At 42.3% G+C, this 20163-nt stretch overlaps 1 protein-coding gene across 1 annotated transcript in view; it reads right to left on the minus strand.

Moving 5' to 3' along the window:
* KIF26A (kinesin family member 26A) overlaps positions 1-20163 on the minus strand; it is a gene marked incomplete at its 5' end in the record, with an annotated part of 106154 nt that overhangs the window by 24633 nt on the left and 61358 nt on the right. The window contains one exon of the mRNA XM_082484939.1: positions 5193-5376. Within this exon, the coding sequence (XP_082341065.1) occupies positions 5193-5376 (184 nt within the window). The remainder of the gene's footprint in view (positions 1-5192; positions 5377-20163) is intronic.

Here is a 20163-nt window from a genome sequence, read left to right on the forward strand (position 1 = left end):
CATTGTAAGAACCAGTGAATGGGACATACAGCACACTTAAGAAAACCTTGCATGATCCGTAAATCATATTAGCAGTATCTTAGCTATGGCTTGGTAAAGCACAAACGACAGTAAATGTCTAAAACACATAAATGGAGACCGGTATGTATATACCTGTCCAAGAAACATGTCTGACAATTCAGGTTCTCTTTAAATGCTCCACTTCAATTGTCTCACATAGGAGGATTCTGTCATTCTAACATAAAAAATTGACAGGATCCTTGGAAGAGACAAGCACTTAAAGTTGCTGTTGTAAGTGATGCAGTGTTATAAAGAATGAGCTGAATAGAACCCCAGAAAAAACATTTTGCATGAAAAAGGCTTCCTACCATGCTAAAGAAAAATAGCAAATTAGAATGCTACACAGCAGCCACTGTAAAAAGGATGTCTTTTTTAATACCACAATATGATAAATTATCTTAAGTAGCACATTAATGTCAGAAATTGAGCATAATCTAACTTCTTTCCAGTGACAATATTAAATGGCTTTCAGACGTCTTTCCTACTATTCTGACATTAAATTTAATAACACCCAGAGAGACCACAAAAATGATTCAGTTACAAGAATCATACTGTACTGGATCATTGCCTTTTAAGTAGGTTTCAGCTAAATGATTTGGACTCTGATGGTTTTGGCACATTCAAGAGAAAGGTATGAAATTTGCTACATAACAGTTATCAGTAGTGACCAAAATTCCTTTCAGTATCTAGTTTGCATTAGCAGTGGGATTTTCCTTTGTGCATGAGAGTTTGATTATTGTTGATTATATGAAAAAAGTCCCGCACAGACCTACAGTTCTAAATTTTTATTATTTTTTTTAGAAAAAAAAAAAACAACACAACTTTTCCCTGCTTGGTATTCCTGAACATGGACAAACCCTGCAAGCACCTGTAAGACTGTGTAGCATTTTGCACTCTTAGTACAGAAAAATCAAGCAAAAGGCTTAATTAAAGATTTGTATCACACAAAAAGTCCACACACTTCTGCTAAAACTATGGCAAGAAGAAAAATTGGTATTTGTGAAATGTAAAAGAAATTAATAAGACATTTATTTCCCACTTTCTAAGAGAGTATTTGAAACAATGAGAAATTATAAATAGAAATCACAAAAGATACTACAGCAGAAAGCTGAAAGTCTCTAACAACAAATGTATTCAAGCATAAAAAGCCATATAGCAATTTCACCACAGCAGAACCATATGATATGCATGGAGATGATGTGACACTAAGAACAAATTTTTATTTCAGGCTCAAATAATCAATAACTGAGTTCAAGTGCAAGAACTGATCATCACAGTCTCTTCACAGTCCTAACTCCTGCAGCAGTTCTGACAATGCACAGTTACTGCCTTTGCTATAGTCATGCAGCTTACAAAAAGCAAGAATTCAAGCCTCTACCCTTCCTTAAATGTCCACCAAGCTCACAAATTCAAGACAAGGTCCCACCAACAGTGACAGGACCTGTCAGCCAGACTGACTAATTCCAATTCTAGTCTACACAGAAACACCCAAGATAGCTCTTATCCTGCCTATGCCCAATTAAATCAGTTCCTTACATTCAACTGTCCCTTACCCCAATTCAGAATTCTTACTCGCGTGTTTAACTTTGAAACCAATGAAAAGGACGTAATGCATGGGGAAGCTCTCCACTGAATCGGTGCTTTGGCCAAAGGAGGTTTCTTTGACAGGAAAAGACAACAGTCATGGTAGGGCAGCTTTGAAAGTGCACATCAAATAAGGAAGTTAAAATTCCAGGTATGCAGGTTAATTTGTTTGGTGAGGTCTTTTTTCCAAAGGTTTAGGCTTACTGGGGTCCAACTCTGTACCAGCAGCAAAACACATATAGCTGCTGCTTCTGCGTACTGGAGTCTTAGGACCCAGCTCTTCCCTCGCTCAGCCACAGCAATAGCTCCCCTCTGAGAAGGTAATTTAGAGATAAATACATGGCGGAGAAGGTGAAATCTTTATATTTCTTCAGTTGTTACCATCCTCTATTAAACTTCTTTAAAGATATTACCTCAAGAAAGAAGGCCAGTAAAGAACAAAACATCAATGAGTGACTGTTATTTAAGCATTATGAGCCTGAAGAGGAACGTGTATTTGTATCATATACTGTTAGATAAACCCAAAGATGTTTAATCTTTTTGCCTCCTCAACAGTCAGTAAAGCATTTCTTTAGAAGCTCAGACTCACGATAACCAACATAGTGCTGCAGCTTCCATGATGTATGGTAAAATGGGTTATGGTCATGCCCGATTTCCTTACAGCTTATCGTTTGTGCAAGCATAGTTAGAGCTCCTTTTCTTATGCACATTACCCTGTGTTAATCAATACTAAAGTTCATCTGCCTCTTTATCCACCCAGTAACTTCAGTGTCATGAGATCTTTTTGCAAGTCTTCACAGTTAGTTTTAGCTTTGGCTACTCTGAATGCACAGCTTCAGCGCTTCATCCAAACCGTTTAGGAAGACACCAACCAGCATGGACCTCCATGTGACACCACTGCTAACTTTGGTCCAGTGTGAAGTCTCTCCTGTTTCCTCCCAGTTATTAAACCACTAGAGAGTACATGACAGCTTAGGGGTTTTTTTTTATGAAACCTAGGTCAGGGCACTTGTCAAAAGCTTTTTCAAAATCCAAATACACTTTATCAACCAGACCAACGCTATTCAAATGCTTGCTGACTCTTCCACAGAAGGCTAACGATATGTTCTACCTGTAAAAGCTTCATCAGCTGATCCTTACTATATTACGTTAATCACTGCCTGCTAATTTCTATCTTTATTATTGTTTCAACCACTTTGCCTGGTTGCCTGGTCTGAAAGTCAGCCTTACGACACTATAATTTTAGATTCCCCCTTTTTTCCCTTTTGGCCCTAAAGTGACATCACATTTTCCATATTCTGTTCCTACGTCTCTTGTAATGTATTAAATACCAGCTAAACAACAACCTTGAGCATCAGTGGGGTGGGAAAACGTTAAGAATTACTATCACAGGGAAAATAAAGAAGGCCAATCGTATTGGTCATTGTAAATATTTAAACATGTACTTTGCTCTAAGTTTTCAGCACATTTGCAAAAGAAATGGGACTACCTAGAGTGTGTCATTACAGATAATAAATAGTTGCTGTAGTATTCAGGCCTTACTCACTCACAATAAACAGAATTTCTACACAGTTGACATATCATTCACCTCTTCAGCTTTTCATAAAGGAAGCCACATTGCTCCCATTGAAGTATCTTGGGCCCTTCATGGGTTTCCAGTTCATTACTCTATTTTTCATTCTCACACAACTTATACTCTTCTCCTTAAATTTATCTCTTCAGCCCCTTCACAGCAAGAAAAGGCACGTTTCCCTATGGAATCCTGTCCTGCTCTGAAAGAAACCATTTGACAAGAAGGGAATTAAAACTTGTCAAGCTTTCCATGCTCAGAGAACTCACCCCCTTGAGGAGAATAAGGACTGGTCCTCAATGGGTCATTCCCAGCTTAGAAAGGTGAAGTTAGGTGGGAATTAAGCAGCCCATCAGCACTGCTACATTCTTACCTGTGCAGCAGAAACCAGCAAGGAACCAGTCTTCCACATCATAACTAACCACGGAAGACAAAACAGCAGCAAGCTGGGAGGTAAGGAAGGAAAAGGCTGCCCCACCAGCTGCTTAACCCACTGTAACCACACAGTAATAACAGGGCGAGGGACGCCGCTGACCTGGGAATGATCACACAAACCAAGGAGAGCACCAGCCACAAGCCACAGATGCTGCAGTAGGAAAAAGTGACTCCAGAATCCATCACTGATTCTGTCCCCTACGTGTATCTTGTAGTTATTACTGTACAAGCTGCAAGAAAAAGCCACGGAAAAAGATAACCAGGAGGAGTGTAAAGTAAAAAGCTGTTCAAGGAAAGGGACTGAAGTTAACAGAGGACCACATCTGCCAGCGTTTGCGGATTCTTCTCTCAATTGCTATGATATTCCCATCATCCTTATAATGAGATAATAGCCGACTACATCTTGATCTGCAGAAGCTGGTGAAGATTAAATTGTAATGGAGAATGTTACTGCACAGTGCGCTAAATGCTACCAAAAGCTTCGTGGCATTGCTCAGAGAAGGTGAAATTATCACTGTTTAGTACTAAAAGAACACCTGTATAGGACTGACACTTTTCCTTTGACCACAAGTTCTAAGAATAAGGATACATGAGATTTCATTTGTGCTGACCACATTCTCATCTGTGAGTTTCCACCTGCTTAAAATAGCTGCAATTACTCCTTTGTTTTCCATTTAGCACAAACTCACTGGCTTAAGAAATATAGAGTATTCTCTGTGAGCAACAGTGTCAGCTATGAGTATTTAGGCTGACAATCTCTTTATGTTAATGCTGATTTGTATGGTTACTCAAGGTACATATTTTAGCTCTCCTGTCCGCATTACATACTTCAATTCTATCTTCAAACACTAATCTCTTGTAACCTATGTAAATAAGTATTCAGACTCTGCTGTGTGGGTGATTAAACAGTTATAAATATGAATAAAGCTCTAAATAATTGGGTTGTATTTTAATTAATTTTAAATAAAATTAGCACAAATTTTACAATTTGCAAGGTGCTGTGTTTCCTAAGTTGGAGAGACATCTATTTCTCTCCTGCTACTTCATTTCCATACTCCTGATTTACGGTGACACGTGAAGCAGAGGGAAACAAAACCCCCTCAACGTATCTCCTTAACCTCAAGCAGACAGACAGCACCAGCACCAGTGGCTGAGCCTTGCTGGCAATGCAGAGACACCTTCTGTCTGCCACAGGTGAAGCCTGTATGTGCACTGGTTTTGGACCAATGATGCCAAAGGAAAATGTGTCTCTTGCTTTAATAGAGGGAAAGAGAAAACAACCTTTCCCAATGTTGTTGTCAGTGATGTTAACTGGCTTCAAGGAAGCCAACACTCTAGCACTGAATCTGCTCTGAGCCTGCCACCTCTTTCTAAATTTAACAGGTGATAACAGCTCTCAGGCGCCTTCAAACGGTTGTGGCTATTTCTCTATGCCAAGACCTTTCCCTTGAGCCTATCCAGCCCTCTACTAGGCTGAAAGCTTCCAGCCCTGTTAAAATTCATCTAGAAAACTACTTGAAAAAAAACTGAAATCCAAAGTTACCTTTCCAATGCCAGGGTTGTCCTTGATTTTGGACACAGCTCTCAGAAGGCATGGTGGTGCTGGGGGAGGACAGAGCTGCAGGATGCCACTAAAGTTAGTAGCATAAATAGAGAAGTCGTGTGTGTGTGGCAGGGGCGGATGGTATTTCTTTCTCTTCGAAGACAGGTTAAGCTTCTGTGCTGCTCTGTATAAAAGTAATAGCAAGAAAGGACAATGTTACTAGGTGTTAATGGGAATCCGGACCAGACAAACAGATGCTCATTGTCATCACTGCCTGCTTAACAAATCAAGTCATTGCATTCTAATCTGATTTCACACGGACAAACCATCAGGAGACTAATAGAAGGAAATACGGGTAGAAAAATTACTGGCAAAATATTCAGTTAATTTCTCCCCCAACAGAGTTTCAATTATAATCTCACTTTCCCCTCTTTCCCCCAACAGCTTGACAGCTGAATCCTAAAATGCTAAAGTCTCACTACGTAATAAAAAGCTGAAATAATCCCCTTGTCACTGGCAGGACCAGATGGACTTTGCTGGTGATAACATTATGAAAGTGGTTCTTTGTACTCAACAAGTTACTCAAGGCAGAGGATAACACCCCAAGTCAGCTGAGCTCAAGATCCTCTCTTGTTGGCTGCACTGAAAATCCTTAGATAACAGAGAATTTCCTTCAAGACAGATTGGTTTTTCCTCCTCAATTCCATTCTTTCACATTAAAAGGGAAAGCTATTAAAAAGACATGCTTTAATGTTCTGAATGATAATGATCCTGCTTTTGAAATGCAGAATTTCAAAACATAAAAGATGAAGAAGAAGGAAAAATTAAAACATACAATTAAAATTGTAACATTCTTCCTTGTGAATAAGAATAGGAACATAATCAGTTTTTCTGCTATTCCCCATCAGCAACACCAAACAGTATAGGAAGAAACAAAAACAGAAACTTGACTCTACATCAAAACCCATATGGGGGGAAAAAAAAATTACCCTGCAGAATTAAGTAGAACAAAGTTAGCAATTAAGTAGAACAAGTTAGCAAGCACACGCTGGGCAACTGGGGTGGCAGTGAGAGTGAAATCTCAGCTCTGTCAAAGCCAAGGAGAGCTTTTCTACCTGAATAAGACATGTGTGATCTGACCCTGAGACTGTCAGTAGATAGCCCACCCTCAGATACACTTCATAAAACCATCCAACATACTATTTTTTAACATTACTTTGAATGACTGTTAAGCTGGAAAAAATGCAAAGTGTTACAATGCCAGCATCTGTGGGCAACCTGAGACCATGCTACCAACAGGTTTTCTGGGGACAAAATACTATTCTGGTCCATGCTTGCAATATAAAGGCACTTTGGACAACTTAATTTACGTGTTACAAACACGTGACAACAAAAAGTCTCTGTATACAATGGCTACTTTATTTTCATCATGCCTTTCAGCCCAGGATCTCCAAGTACTTTTCAGTGAGATCAACCTGGCACTAGCATCTGTGAAGTACTATAAGCAATAGACATACGGAGAAACTAAGGCAGTGCTTTGCTGTCATACCTAATTCAGGGTAAATCTAGACCCCTAACTTTGCCACAAATCTGGTCATCAGGCAGCCTCATGCTGAGTCGGCTTAGTAAGCTGATCAGAGAAGGAAACTCTTACTTCGCTTATATTTACAGTAGGTTAGAAGCAAAAATGAACACTGAGAGCAGGAGGGCTGCACAGTTTCTTCCAGCAGCACTGTTTGCTTCAAATGTGTTACAGTACAAAGAACTGGCTGTGTCTGAGGAGCAAAATTACTTAGTTAGGTCAAGATTAGACAGCTAGTCATTACGAGGGGCAGGACTCTTCAAACAGATCTCCAAAATTCCCAGTCCTATGCTCTATATTGCCAAACTTGTGTGTTAAACTCCTGGACCTTTTCACTCCATCAAATTCTAGAGATGCAGACCCCCTACGTGCTTCCTTTTCCCTCTACAAACACTGTAGTATTTAGAAAAAGACAAAGGCTCATGTGATGAAAAAATGAGGCTCTAGTTCCAAACTCAGAGGGAGCCAGAAGCCACTGCCTTATGAGGGACGAGTTGGACTTTTGCCTCTGAGGAAAGAAGCAGCTTTTGACTCCTGCTGCATCCTGAAACCAGCAGGAACCACATCCCACAGTGAAGCAAAACACTGCAAGCGTGGGTTTGTACAGAACCTCGGGTTTTTTAACTGCCCAAATCTCAAATTTCCTTGCGAATACCTCATTAAGTATGAAAACATATGCCCGAAATAGGACGCCAAGCAAACAGTTGCACAACTTCACTATGGTTGCAGCTGGACATTAAAACCATAATGCTTCCTAAATTACATGCAGCTTTATTGTGTAGAAAAGAGTCTCTACCTGTTGGTACTCTCATTGTCGAACTCAAGACAGCTATTACCTTCTATCTCCAAGTACCAATTAAATATTGTGGTTATTCTTTAATCATATTGTTGATTAATATGAAAGATAATGTTTATTTCCTTGTTGAAACAATAAAAGCTCCTCAGGAGAACGTCTTCGAAGTGCAGTCAAGACATATTAAGTCCTGATGAAATAATTATTCCTTCAATAGATCTGGGTGAAGGAGCTCCTCTGGGAAACATACGTGAAACAGAATGAGATTCAAAGGACGAATTTACTCAGGAAATATGTATTCAAGCATCTAACTAAGCGCTCATAACTCATAACTCAATGAGTAAATGCACGCAAAAAGGGCAAGCTAAGCAAAATATATAAAGAAATAAACAGAAAAGTCAGCCTTTTTAAAGTATAGCATCTCGCAGAATAGCTCAGTTACCCAGTTTGGGACCATTTCAAAAAGTAGATCGAAGATATCAAATCCAGTACTAACCTCCCCACCAAGACAGAACAACTTTCAAAGTGATTCAACTTCCAACAGTATTCACACACTTTCAGCTTCTCCACTGTTCAAAGGACAGTGCCATATGCTAGCTAAAGCAATTAACTGCTACAATGCTGATAAATTCTCTTCCTATGAGTCTGGAGTGCCACAATTTTACTAAGAAATTTGGCAAAGGGACTGCTGATGTCCATGCGAGATAACAGGAAACTGGAAGAGCAGAGGAGTTGGAGTAGCTGTTGTAGAAAATAATCAGTGCTTTGATGGGCAACGGTCCAACTGCACTAATAATGATGTATGTGGTTCACATTTAAAAAGCATCTCTTCTCAGGTAGCAGTGCACAAAGCTTAATTACAACCTCTCTGTGTTCGAATGCAAGAATTACTTTGCCCGACATTAAAATGAGGCTGTTTCTGGAGTTGGAGCATCACAGACATCTTGTACCAGCTGTATCAAACAGCTTGTTGGATTTGTTGGGTTCTGTTGTTGGTTGGTTGTTTTTTTTTAAAGGGAAAAGTTAAGGATCTAATGGAAAGAATAGGGCAATTTATGCACAACAAAACATATTTAAGTATTTAATTTAAGTAATGAATTTAAGTAATGAATTTAAGTAATTATCCTCAGCTCCTACAAAAAGCACAGTCAGTTCTTTGGTTTGAAGAAATGGTTTGAAGAGCAAAGGTGCCCAGGAAGGCTGGGCATACTTCAAGCAGGTGCTCTTAAAAGCTCAGGAGAAGGCCATCCCCTTGTCTCGAAAAACGAGCAGACGGGGAAGACGACCAGCCTGGCTAAATAGAGAACTTTGGCTGGACCTCAGGAAAAAAAGAAAAGTTTACATTCTCTGGAAAAGGGGGTTGGCAACTTATGAGGATTATCAAGATATAACAAAGCTATGTAGGGGGAAAATGAGAAGGGCCAAAGCTCAATCAGAACTCAGCTTGGCCACTGCAGTCAAAGACAATAAGAAAAGGTTCTTTGAATATATCAATAGAAAAAGGAAGACTAGGGAAAATGTAGGCCCGCTGGTGAATGAGACAGGTGCCCTAGTGGTGGAGGACGCAGAGAAGGCAGAGTTACTGAATGCCTTCTTTTCTTCGGTCTTCACTGCTAAAGCTGTCCCTCATGAATCCCACCCTCTGAAGGCAAAGGGGGAGGTCTGGAGAGTGGAAGATTTTCCCTCAGTTGAGGAGGACCGGGTCAGAGACCACTTGGCCAAGCTGGACATTCATAAGTCCATGGGCCCTGATGGCATGCATCCGCGAGTGCTGAGAGAGCTGGCGGATGTTATTGCTAGACCACTCTCCATCGTCTTTGAACGGTCATGGAGAACAGGAGAGGTGCCTGAGGACTGGAGGAAGGCCGACATCACTCCAATCTTCAAAAAAGGCAAGAAGGAGGACCCAGGGAACTACAGACCGGTTAGCCTCACCTCTGTCCCTGGGAAGGTATTGGAGCGACTCATTCTGGATGTCATCTCCAATCACGTTGAGGAACAGGAAGTTATTGGAAGTGGTCAACATGGATTTACCAAGGGTAAATCGTGCTTGACCAATCTGATAGCTTTCTATGATGTTATAACTGGTTGGCTGGATGAGGGGAAAGTCGTGGATGTCATCTACCTTGACTTTAGCAAGGCTTTTGACACTGTCTCCCATGACATCCTCATTAGGAAGCTGAGGAAGTATGGGCTAGATGAGGTGACAGTGAGGTGGATTGAGAGTTGGCTGCGGGACAGGACTCAGAGGGTTGTGATCAGCGGCACAGAGTCTAGTTGGAGGCCTGTAACCAGTGGTGTCCCCCAGGGGTCAATACTTGGTCCTATTTTGTTTAATATATTCATTAATGACCTGGATGAGGGGACAGAGTGTATCCTCAGCAAGTTTGCTGATGATACCAAACTGGGTGGGGTGGCTGACACCCCAGAGGGCTGTGCTGCCATCCAGCGTGACCTGGACAGGCTGGAGAGCTGGGCAGAGAAGAACCTAATGAGGTTCAACAAAACCAAGTGCAAGGTCCTGCACCTGGGGAGGAAGAATGCTAGGCACCAGTACAGGTTAGGGGCTGACCTGCTGGGAGATAGCTTGGAGGAGAAGGATCTGGGGGTTGTGGTAGACAGTAAATTATCCATGGCCCAGCAATGTGCCCTTGTCGCCAAAAAGGCCAATGGAATCCTGGGCTGCATAGGGAAGAGTGTGGCCAGTAGGTCGAGGGAGGTCATTCTCCCCCTCTACTCGGCACTGGTGAGGCCACAACTGGAATACTGTGTCCAGTTTTGGGCTCCCCAGTTCAAGAGGGACAGGGAACTGCTGGAGCGAGTCCAGCGAAGGGCAACTAAGATGATTAAGGGCTTGGAGCACCTCCCTTATGAGGAAAGGCTGAGAGAGCTGGGACTCTTTAGCCTGGAGAAGAGAAGGCTGAGGGGAGACCTGATTATGGCATACAAGTATCTAAAGGGTGGGTTGAAGAAGGATGGAGCCAGGCTCTTTTCAATGGTTCCCAGTGACAGGACGAGGGGCAATGGGCACAAGTTAGAACACAGGAAGTTCCGTTCAAATACACGGAAACAGTTCTTTACGGTGAGGGTGACAGAGCACTGGAACAGGCTGCCCAGGGAGGTTGTGGAGTCCCCTTCCCTGGAGATTTTCAAGACCCGCCTGGATGCAGTCCTGAGTAATGTGCTCTAGGCAATCCTGCTTTAGCAGAAGAGTTGGACTAGATGATCTCTAGAGGTCCCTTCCAACTCTGATAATTCTGTGATTCTGTGATTCTTTAACTACTACAAAAGCCATCTGGGCAGCCACCTTCATATGCTTTGCTTGGGCTCCTGGACTGGTCCAGGCAAAGAGTGCCACGTAAGTATTCATCAATCTTTAAGCACTTCAGGCAGCACCAGCAATATACTTGGTTGCACCCCAGCCAAATACTCATTAGGCCAAAATGTAGGCCAGGCTGCTTTGGACATGGGCCCAACTAAATTAAACAAAATCCAACTTCACAAAACTCCTTACTTCAGTAAAATTCACAAGAGTATGTAGTTACAGGGAGCCCCTTCTGGGACACTCCAGAGTGCAGGATTTTCTGCAATCCTTATCCAACAACCCATTAGTAAATTTACACCTAAGTTTCCAGTGCTTTTTTTCCTCTAGTATTCCTTTCCTCAGGTGGACTTTGTCCCACGAAGACATGGAAGGCAAAGCTCTCATAAACCGTGCCCTTTTTGCCTTTCACCAGAAAGACAGAAGACAGGCTTACATCAGATCACTTTCTGCAGGAGCCTAATTAGGTGCCATGCCTATTTCCTGATTTGCTTCTTTTTCGCAAATTCAGTCTTGCACAGGAGGCTCTCACATCCATCTTCAGCACCGCCTGACCTTCTCCAATATCAACTTCTGTTTCCTCACAGGGAAAATTATGACCTCTAGGGAACACGATGCAAAACTTAAGCATTACAGTCATTTGTTTTTCTGGGCATTTTCCAAGCATTTTGTCACAGCTTTGACACAGATGTATGCTTTCAACCTACCTTCGCTTTCCTCATTCAACCTCCACCAAGCACTCTTCTACAAAATATTCTTGCAAGGGAAAATAAGCTCCACAATCTTATGCCTCTTTTCCAATTAAAGCATGAGAGACACCCATGTATATTATTTTTACCTCTGGCTCTGAGATCCACTATCTGTGTTCTGCTTAACTCTTTCCATCTTTAATAGAAGACGTCTTTTAAGATGCTCTGGAGAGTTCTTTTCTCATAGCTCGGTGTCACAGTAGAAAATAAAACTAATATACGGCACATGCAGGGGCACTCAAATATCAAATGACAAGGGACAGTCTCTAACCTGCTCTTTCCCCCACAAAATTTACAGATTACTACCTTTTCTGCCATCCACGGATGAGACCAGGGAGGAAAAGCATGGCCAGATCAATTACATAATGCTCAGCATCTAGAGAATAAGACTGCAACAACAGTAGCTACAAAGCCTGCCCATTTAAGAACCATACAATTTTTATTTTCAATTCTGTCCATGTGGTTAACACGACATTTCAGATACTCTGATGTACAGCAAGCTGCTTCTAGCTTCCTTTCACTGTACACATTCTGCACATTATAGCTGTGAAAGTAAACAGCACAATTTAAATCCCTAAAGAACAGCGTTCCTTCTGGGCATAACTCCTCCATGAAAAAGAAAACTAGATTTGAAACTTTTATAACTATGCAAAGTTATATTTTTTTTTTGCTAAAAATTCTGTGGAATTTATTAAGCTTCGGAAGGAAGAGTTACGTGAAATATACTTTGGGACACATAGGAGAAATGGGTCAACTGAGAGACATACAGAGGGTTTAACTGACATTGTGGGTTTACAGACAAACTGCCACAAGTCAGAAATGGAACTGGGAATCCTGCTTCCCATTATTAAGCTCCACCGACAAAAATAATAAAAGCAAACTTCTGCACATTTATTTCAGCATGACTCATTACATATTAACAGTTTTAGTGTTATTAGCCAGCCTTATCTTTCAGAGATCACTGTCATTATTATTCATATTGTGAGAATGCTTAAGGGCTTCACAGAGAGGGTCAAGGCCAAAGAACTGTACAGTCCAAGCCTTAAATATGCTGAACTTTGGAGTTTACTCAAGAGTACACTTACTCATGAGTTTTGGTTTGACCTTGACAGCCCTAACAGGAGTAATCACAGGAGCACAGAAAAGCCAGGAGGTGTGCATGGATGAACTAGGAGCTCCTGGACATGACCAAAAGGAAAAAGGAGGCCTATAGGGAGCAGAAACAGGGGAGGGTAGCCTGGGAGGTATACAGAGGAATAGTTCGAGCATCCAGCGATCGGGTTAGACAAGCTAAAGCCCAGATAGAACTAAATCTGGCCAGGGACATTAAGACAAACAAAAAAATCCTTCTTTAAGTATGTCAGTGAGAAAAGAAAGACTAGGGAAACTGTGGGCCCTCTCCGGAAGGAAACACAAGAACTGGATACCCGGGACAGAGGGAAAGCTGAGGTACTCAATCACTTTTTTGCCTCAGTCTTCACTGGCAAGGACCACAGCCGCACTGCCCATGACGCAGAATGCAAAGACGAGGATTGGGAAAATGGAGAACCGCCCACTGTAGGTGAAGATCAAGTGCGAGACCACCTGAGGAACCTGAAGGTGCACAAGTCCATGGGACCTGATAAGATATATCCACAGGTCCTGAGGGAACTGACAGATCAAGTCGCTAAGCCACTAGCCATCATATTTGAGAAATCGTGGAGGTTTGGCAAGGTTCCTGCTGACTGGAAAAGGGGAAACATAACCCCTATTTTCAAAAAGGGAAACAAGGAAGACCCAGGGAACTACAGGCCAGTCAGTCTCACCTCTGTGCCTGGCAAGATCATGGAGCAGATCCTCCTGGAAACTCTGCTGAAGCACATAGAAAACAAGGAGGTGACTGGTGACAGCCAGCACGGCTTCACCAAGGGCAAGTCATGCCTGACAAATTTGGTGGCCTTCTACAAAGGGGTTAAAGGGGCATTGGACAAGGGAAGACCAACTGATGTCATCTACCTGGACTTGCGCAAAGCGCTTGACACATGATATCCTGGTCTCTAAATTGAAGAGACATGGATTCGACAAATGGACCACTCGGTGGATAAAGAACTGGCTGGACGGTCGCACTCAAAGAGTTGCGGTCAACGGCTCGATGTCCAAGTGGAGAGCAGTGACGAGTGGCGTTCCTCAGGAGTCGGTACTGGGGCCTGTACTGTTCAACATCTTTGATGACACGGCGACATGGACAGTGGGGTCAAGTGCACCCTCAGCAAGTTTGCCAATGACACCAATGACACCAAACTGTTGTCTCAGACATGCTGGAGGGGAGGGATGCCATCCAGAGGGACCCGGACAGGCTGGAGAGGTGGGCCCAAGCCAACCTCATGCAGTTCAATAAGGCCAAGTGCAAGGTCTTACATCTGGGTCGGGGCAATCCCAAGCACAAATACAGGCTCGGAAATGGCTGGAGAGCAGCCCTGAAGAGAAGGACCTGGGGGTGCTGATTGACGAGAAGCTTAACGTGCGTCAGCAATGTGCAATCACAGCCCAGGAGGCCAACTGTATCCTGGGCTGCATTCAAAAGAAGTGTGGCCAGCAGGACAAGGGAGGTGATTCTGCCCCTCTACTCCACTCTCGTGAGACCCCCTCGTGGAGTACTGCATCCAGCTCTGGAGTCCCCACCATAAGGACATGGACCTGCTGGAGCAGGTCCAGAGGAGAGACACAAGGATGATCCGAGGGCTAGAGCACCTTTCCTATGAGGAGAGGCTGAAAGAGTTGGGGCTGTTCGGCCTGGAGAAGAGAAGGCTCCGGGAAGATCTTATTGCATCCTTCCAGTACTTAAAGGGGGCCTACAGGAGAGCTGGGGAAGGACTTTTTACTAGGGCATATAGTGATAGGACAAGGGGGAATGGTTTTAAACTGGAAGAGGGTAGGTTTAGATTAAACATTAGGAAGAATTTTTTTCTTTTGGGGGTGGTAAGGCACTGGAACAGGTTGCCCAGAGAGGTTGTTGAGGCCCCATCCCTGGAGGTGTTCAAGGCCAGGCTAGACACGGCCTTGGGCAACCTGGTCTAGTGAGAAGTGTCCCTGTCTATGGCACGGGGGGTGGAACTCTATGACCTTCAAGGTCCTTTCCAACTCTAAACCATTCTATGATTCTATAAATTTTTCTCCTGATTCTGAACACTCTGCAAAGCTTGCAAAATTCCAGACACAGTTTTACTAGGAATCTACAGGGAATCAGTTTACTCTAATGCAAGACTTCTCCAAGCTTTCCCAGTTCCCAGCCCAAAGCAGCATCAGTCTTCCACCACATAACCAATATCCCAAGCCTTTCCCACTGCAAACCAGCTCCAAAGGAAGCAGTGGGAAAGTCACAGTCTGTCTTTGTATCTGCAGTTCCAGTTATTGTTTCCTTAATTACTCGTCAATACAGACAAGAAATAGACGGATGTCCTACAATACACCCTCCAGCACTCTGTCCCGAGCCTTCCGCAGCTCACAGAATAAACTTGGTTGGCATTATTACTTTTATTATTGCTATTACTGTTTGATTTGTGGTTCTAAAATTAGAAAGGTAGCACAATGAAAGACTACAGTTGCTACACAAAATCCCAAGCAAACTTAAAAATAAGCAAGGTATCTGTTTCCACTAATGGCATTCGATCTGGAAAATAAAATCTGGTTCAGAAAGAGCCATTTTTAAAAAGAAACCTAAGAATGTCTAAATCTGTCATGAAGATTTGGAAAGGACAGGCACCATCTGTATTCCTACAATAAATTTTGTCCAAGGAATTACTTATGAAGTATATGTTAAATTTTGAGGCCATGGTCTTTCTTCCCCCTAGAACAAGCTTACTAGGTTCCTGTGATGCATATATAGCCTCAGGAGGATATGGAGGCTTTCCTCACTTTAGTACTGTTATACAAGTACAGCACCAAACCTTTGTTTGCTTAGCTGTCCCAGCAATGCTGTCGAGAAGCACTGCCAGGAAGAACAAACAATTAATGTTCCTTATTTCAGTGGTTCAGCTTCCTCAATAAATAATTGGTTCATCTGGATCACAATGCACAGCCTCAAACAATAGCATTTTTATAATGGGTGATGGTAATAAAATTTCAAAAGAAAAACATTATTCTGAAACATTCCAAAATGTCAAACCTTATCTAATATTGTAGGGATATTACCAAGACAACATTATGAGAGAAAGTATTTCCAGTATGAGATTAAGTTCATGCCTTGCCTCTTGCACATAGCATAATCTTGCCATTCAGGCTTGAATTTCAGTCTCTTACTTTGAGTGACCTCTTAATTTTCTCTTACTATCTCTTATTAAAATCAGCAAGGCAGAAATAAAAATCAGCTATGTTGACATATTAGGAACATCATCTGCTCTGAGCTGATCAGAGAAGACGGGTCCAGAAGGGATTTTAAGAAGTTATCTACACTTTCCCAATACTCCACGGTAGGATGAACTTTACTTAATACATTCCAATATATATTCGTCCAACTCGTTCGTAGAAACCTCCAGTGAAAGCAAATCCACAGCCTTCCGAGGCAATCAATTCCAGTTTTTAACTGTTCTTACTGTTAGAAAATTCACACCTCATGTCTCACATAAATCCTGCCTTGCTGGAATTTATGTTCCTTATTTTCTCTCACCTCCCCAGCAGACATGCAGAAGAGCTTACTTCCTTCTGTTGCAGCAACTGTTACCTGTATGAAGACCACTACCACACCTCACTCTTCTCTTACAAATGAAAAAGTCCCAATCCTTCCAACCTTTCTTCAAAGGTTGTTTCCTTGGTTTCTGACCATCCTTGTTGTTTTCCCCCTACTCTATTCACATCTTCATAAAGTACGGGCTCAAGGCTTTGTGCATTGGTGAGCAACAGTCGAGACTCACCTGAATTCAGGCACCACACAGAAAGACCAGGCAAAGCCACTTTGGGATAAACTCAAAAAGACCTCTGGAAGACAGCAAGTTAAAATAAACCTGCAGGGTACCCCTGACATCAGAAGAGCTTCCTCATGCTGTACAGACCCAAGAGCTGATCCCTCCTCTCAGCTATACATTATTCTTTAAACAGAAGCAACCAAACAAGCCTACTTTCAAGCATTCAAGCTATTCGCATGCAGGAATCCAAGAAGGAATTTTCACAGCTGTTCTCTGTAATTTTTCTCCGGGTTTAAGAAACACCAAAGGGCAGATCTGCAAGAGCGTTGACTGTTACACTCCAGCCATTTAGCTCTCCCAAACCAGTGGTTTCTGAGGTCACTGCTACAGAATTGTCGTGAGTGATGTCAGCTCCATATCCTCCTCAGTTTGCAGATTTAAGACACTTTTCTGGCCAAAGAACATTGCTTCAGCAGCCAGGACTACGGTTCAGGAATGGACTTATATATATATATATGTATACGCGCGTGCACACACACACACACACACACATATATGTACCAGAATAACAGCTAGTCACCGCAGCCTGCCACATACCATTTCCAGCTCTGTTCACTAATGATGTTAAACAAAGCAAGAGCAGATGAACATATTGCCATACTTTCCCTACTCGCTGTTTACAATTGTACCATATGACGAACTGCTGAAAACCTGTGTAGGTTAATCTTTATGTAAGCAAGACTGTCAACACCTAATATAGAAATATGTCAGTTCCCAGGCTGCACACAGCACAGATAGCTTCGTATCGAAAAATCCAGCTACCTGAACACCAGCAATATTTCCTCGCTCTGTTTCATGAACTAACTGAGCTAAAGCAGGCAGAACACATCAATCTAAGCATGCTCCTTAGGCAAAAAAGTTGGACTTGTTTGCAGCGACACACAGACTCATGAAACAGTCGGGTTGAGGAAAATAAAACTCTAGTCTCATTTGTATTCTATGCAGAAAAAGTAATAAAGACATTTTTAAAACTACAAAGTAATGAAACAGAAACAATGGTGCTAACTAGCCCTTCATTATTAAGGTAATTACTTAAATAGATCACTTAAAATTTTGCCCTGCAATATCAGCTCCAGGTATACAGAAAGAAGCCAGCATCAAAATGACTTACTAGGCAATAAATTATTTTTGTTACAAAGGATATTACACTCCATGTTATTCATCAAAAACAATCTGGTATGAAAAGCAAAAGCATTCTGCTCATTCAGGCTGCTCCAGGGAAGAAACGGGCACGTTTGTGATTGGAAAGGATGAGAGATAAAATACAGGACGTGGCTAACGAGGGGTTCCTCTGAAGCACAAGGTCTGGGCAAACGTCAGACAGGAAAGAGGGGAACAGAACGAGGGGGATATCCAGTATTTTCACATTCCCAGTCACATATAGCAGTCTGAACACAAGTTAGCATTTGTGACTGTAAAGGCTCTTCTACCGCAAAAGCTCTGGGGTGGGTTATGTTTTCAAGTTACCTTCCCCTGCCCCAATGCACCATCCCCCAGGCACACATTTCCCATCACCTCCAACTCCCTCAGTTCCACATTTTAGTGCACATCTAGAAAATCCACAGAGGATCTGTTCCTGCTTCAGCTGGGTTTTATTTCAGATGCTTAGTCAAAGGCTTGACACCTATACTGCCAAACAAATAACTTCTCGGGAGGGGTATTTACTTATTCCTACTGCTAGTGAGCTAAATGGTCACTGACAGCATTAAACGATGCAGTGGAAATCACCCAAGTACAGAAGTCGTATGCCCACATAATGAGTATTTTTAAACAGCGGACTGACACGTGGGCTTCTTATAGCCCAGCATTCCTGTGATTTATTTAATTGACATCAGTTCTGAAACGATACTCCTCAGAGGTATAATAGGCCGAAACTGCAGCACCATTTGAAATAGCACTTAGCAGGAAAATGTGAGATATGTGTTCTTCCATCACTGCAGACGGAGAGATTTGACTACTTCTGACCCAAAGATGATAATTTCAAATTTCAGCAGGAATAAGTAACTCCTGAAGACCTGCTCAAGACACACTATCAAAGAACAATCTGAAGCTTGCCCTGGACTCCAACTAGCTTCACTAATAACATTTAGATTAGATTAATTTTATGCTGATTAACTTCCACTGAGTCATTTCCTCCCAGTAAAAACTCCATAGGGCAGTGCTTCTTAATAAGTGAGCTCCACCACTGAGGACACAAAAAGCCCAACAAAGCAGAAAGCAACCCTGAGCATTACTCTGTGACGACCGGCAAAGCAGCACTAACTGATGATGAGTGAGGTAATGGATAAGCTCTTTGAAACGTCCTGCCAAAAGAAACATCTTCCATCCTCCAGCAGGAAGGATGAGGGAAGTTTTAGAAAGCCAAAATTCACTGCTATTTCATAGAGAATTTTAAAGTACCTTCAGAGTAATCCTGCAGTTGATAAAGCACTGCAGCTATAGTGCTGGCGCATTATTTTGGCTTGACATTTCATTTCTGTTATAAATGATAATGTGGGATGTCTTATTTTGCCATGAGCACGAGCAAGCAAAGCAGCCTAGCTCAGAAAAGAGACAGTGTCACTTGAAAGTCCATCTGCCCCGCAAACTACATCCTGCACCCAGTAAACTGAGTGTTAGAGTGACCGCAAGTCAGCCATGAGAACTAAATGTTCAATTAACTATCAGTCCGATTTCACTGTTTTGCCTGCTAAGACTGTCTGTCTTAATGAAGTATTAAAATAGTTAAATAAGTTATTGGAAGAGCCTGAAAGTCACTAATAAAGTTGCAAAACAGGTGCAAACTGTCAAATTACATCCCCACAGGAAAGTCACCATTATCATTTTACCTATGGAATGCTCCATTCCCACTGCAGCAAAACCACCAGTGCAGCTGCCACTGCCACCAAGCTGAGAAGCCCCAAATAACTGAGTCAGAGCAAACACTGGTGTTCAGGAGTCCAGGAACCAAAAAAGCAGGCAGACTGGGAGGGCTGGGGTCAGGGGGAGGCGGGAGAAGTGCTCCTCTTAACAAGCTAGGAAAGGCAGAAAGAAGGGAAGAAGCCAAAGGGAAAAAAAGACTAGCATATGTTCAGGAAAACAGAATAATCAGGTGCATTCAGCTATGGATGAACAAGAAAATACAGAAAGGCTCATATGAAAAATCATTAAATTAAGGGACAAAGTATTAAGTTCAGTAAAGTAGAAGATCAGAGGGAGAACAAAGTAAGAAGAAATAATTTGCATGACTCCAGTCAAGATTATCCATAAATACTTCAGATTTTTCCCTATCTTAAAATCCCTTCCACTGACCATCGCTTACCCCCACAAATTCAAACTTGGGTGGCTCTGAAGGCACAGATTCTCCCTTCCAACCTATTTGTGACCACATCTGTTTTAAATCATTCTGCTTTGCTCTTCCTCCTGGGTACCATGAATGTCTCAGAATATAGAGCCAATCCAAGACCCAACTGCTGCAACAGCAGTCTGCGCTGATCCACCTAGAGCCAGTCCAAAAAGTCACCATGTCTCCCAGGGGTGGCTGCCTCTGGTGCTCCAGAACCTCCTATATTATCCATCATAGCACTCAGGAGCTGACAACAATTA

The sequence above is a fragment of the Vanellus vanellus genome (assembly GCF_965231255.1).
Source record: "Vanellus vanellus genome assembly, chromosome: 6".
Taxonomy (NCBI): domain Eukaryota; kingdom Metazoa; phylum Chordata; class Aves; order Charadriiformes; family Charadriidae; genus Vanellus; species Vanellus vanellus.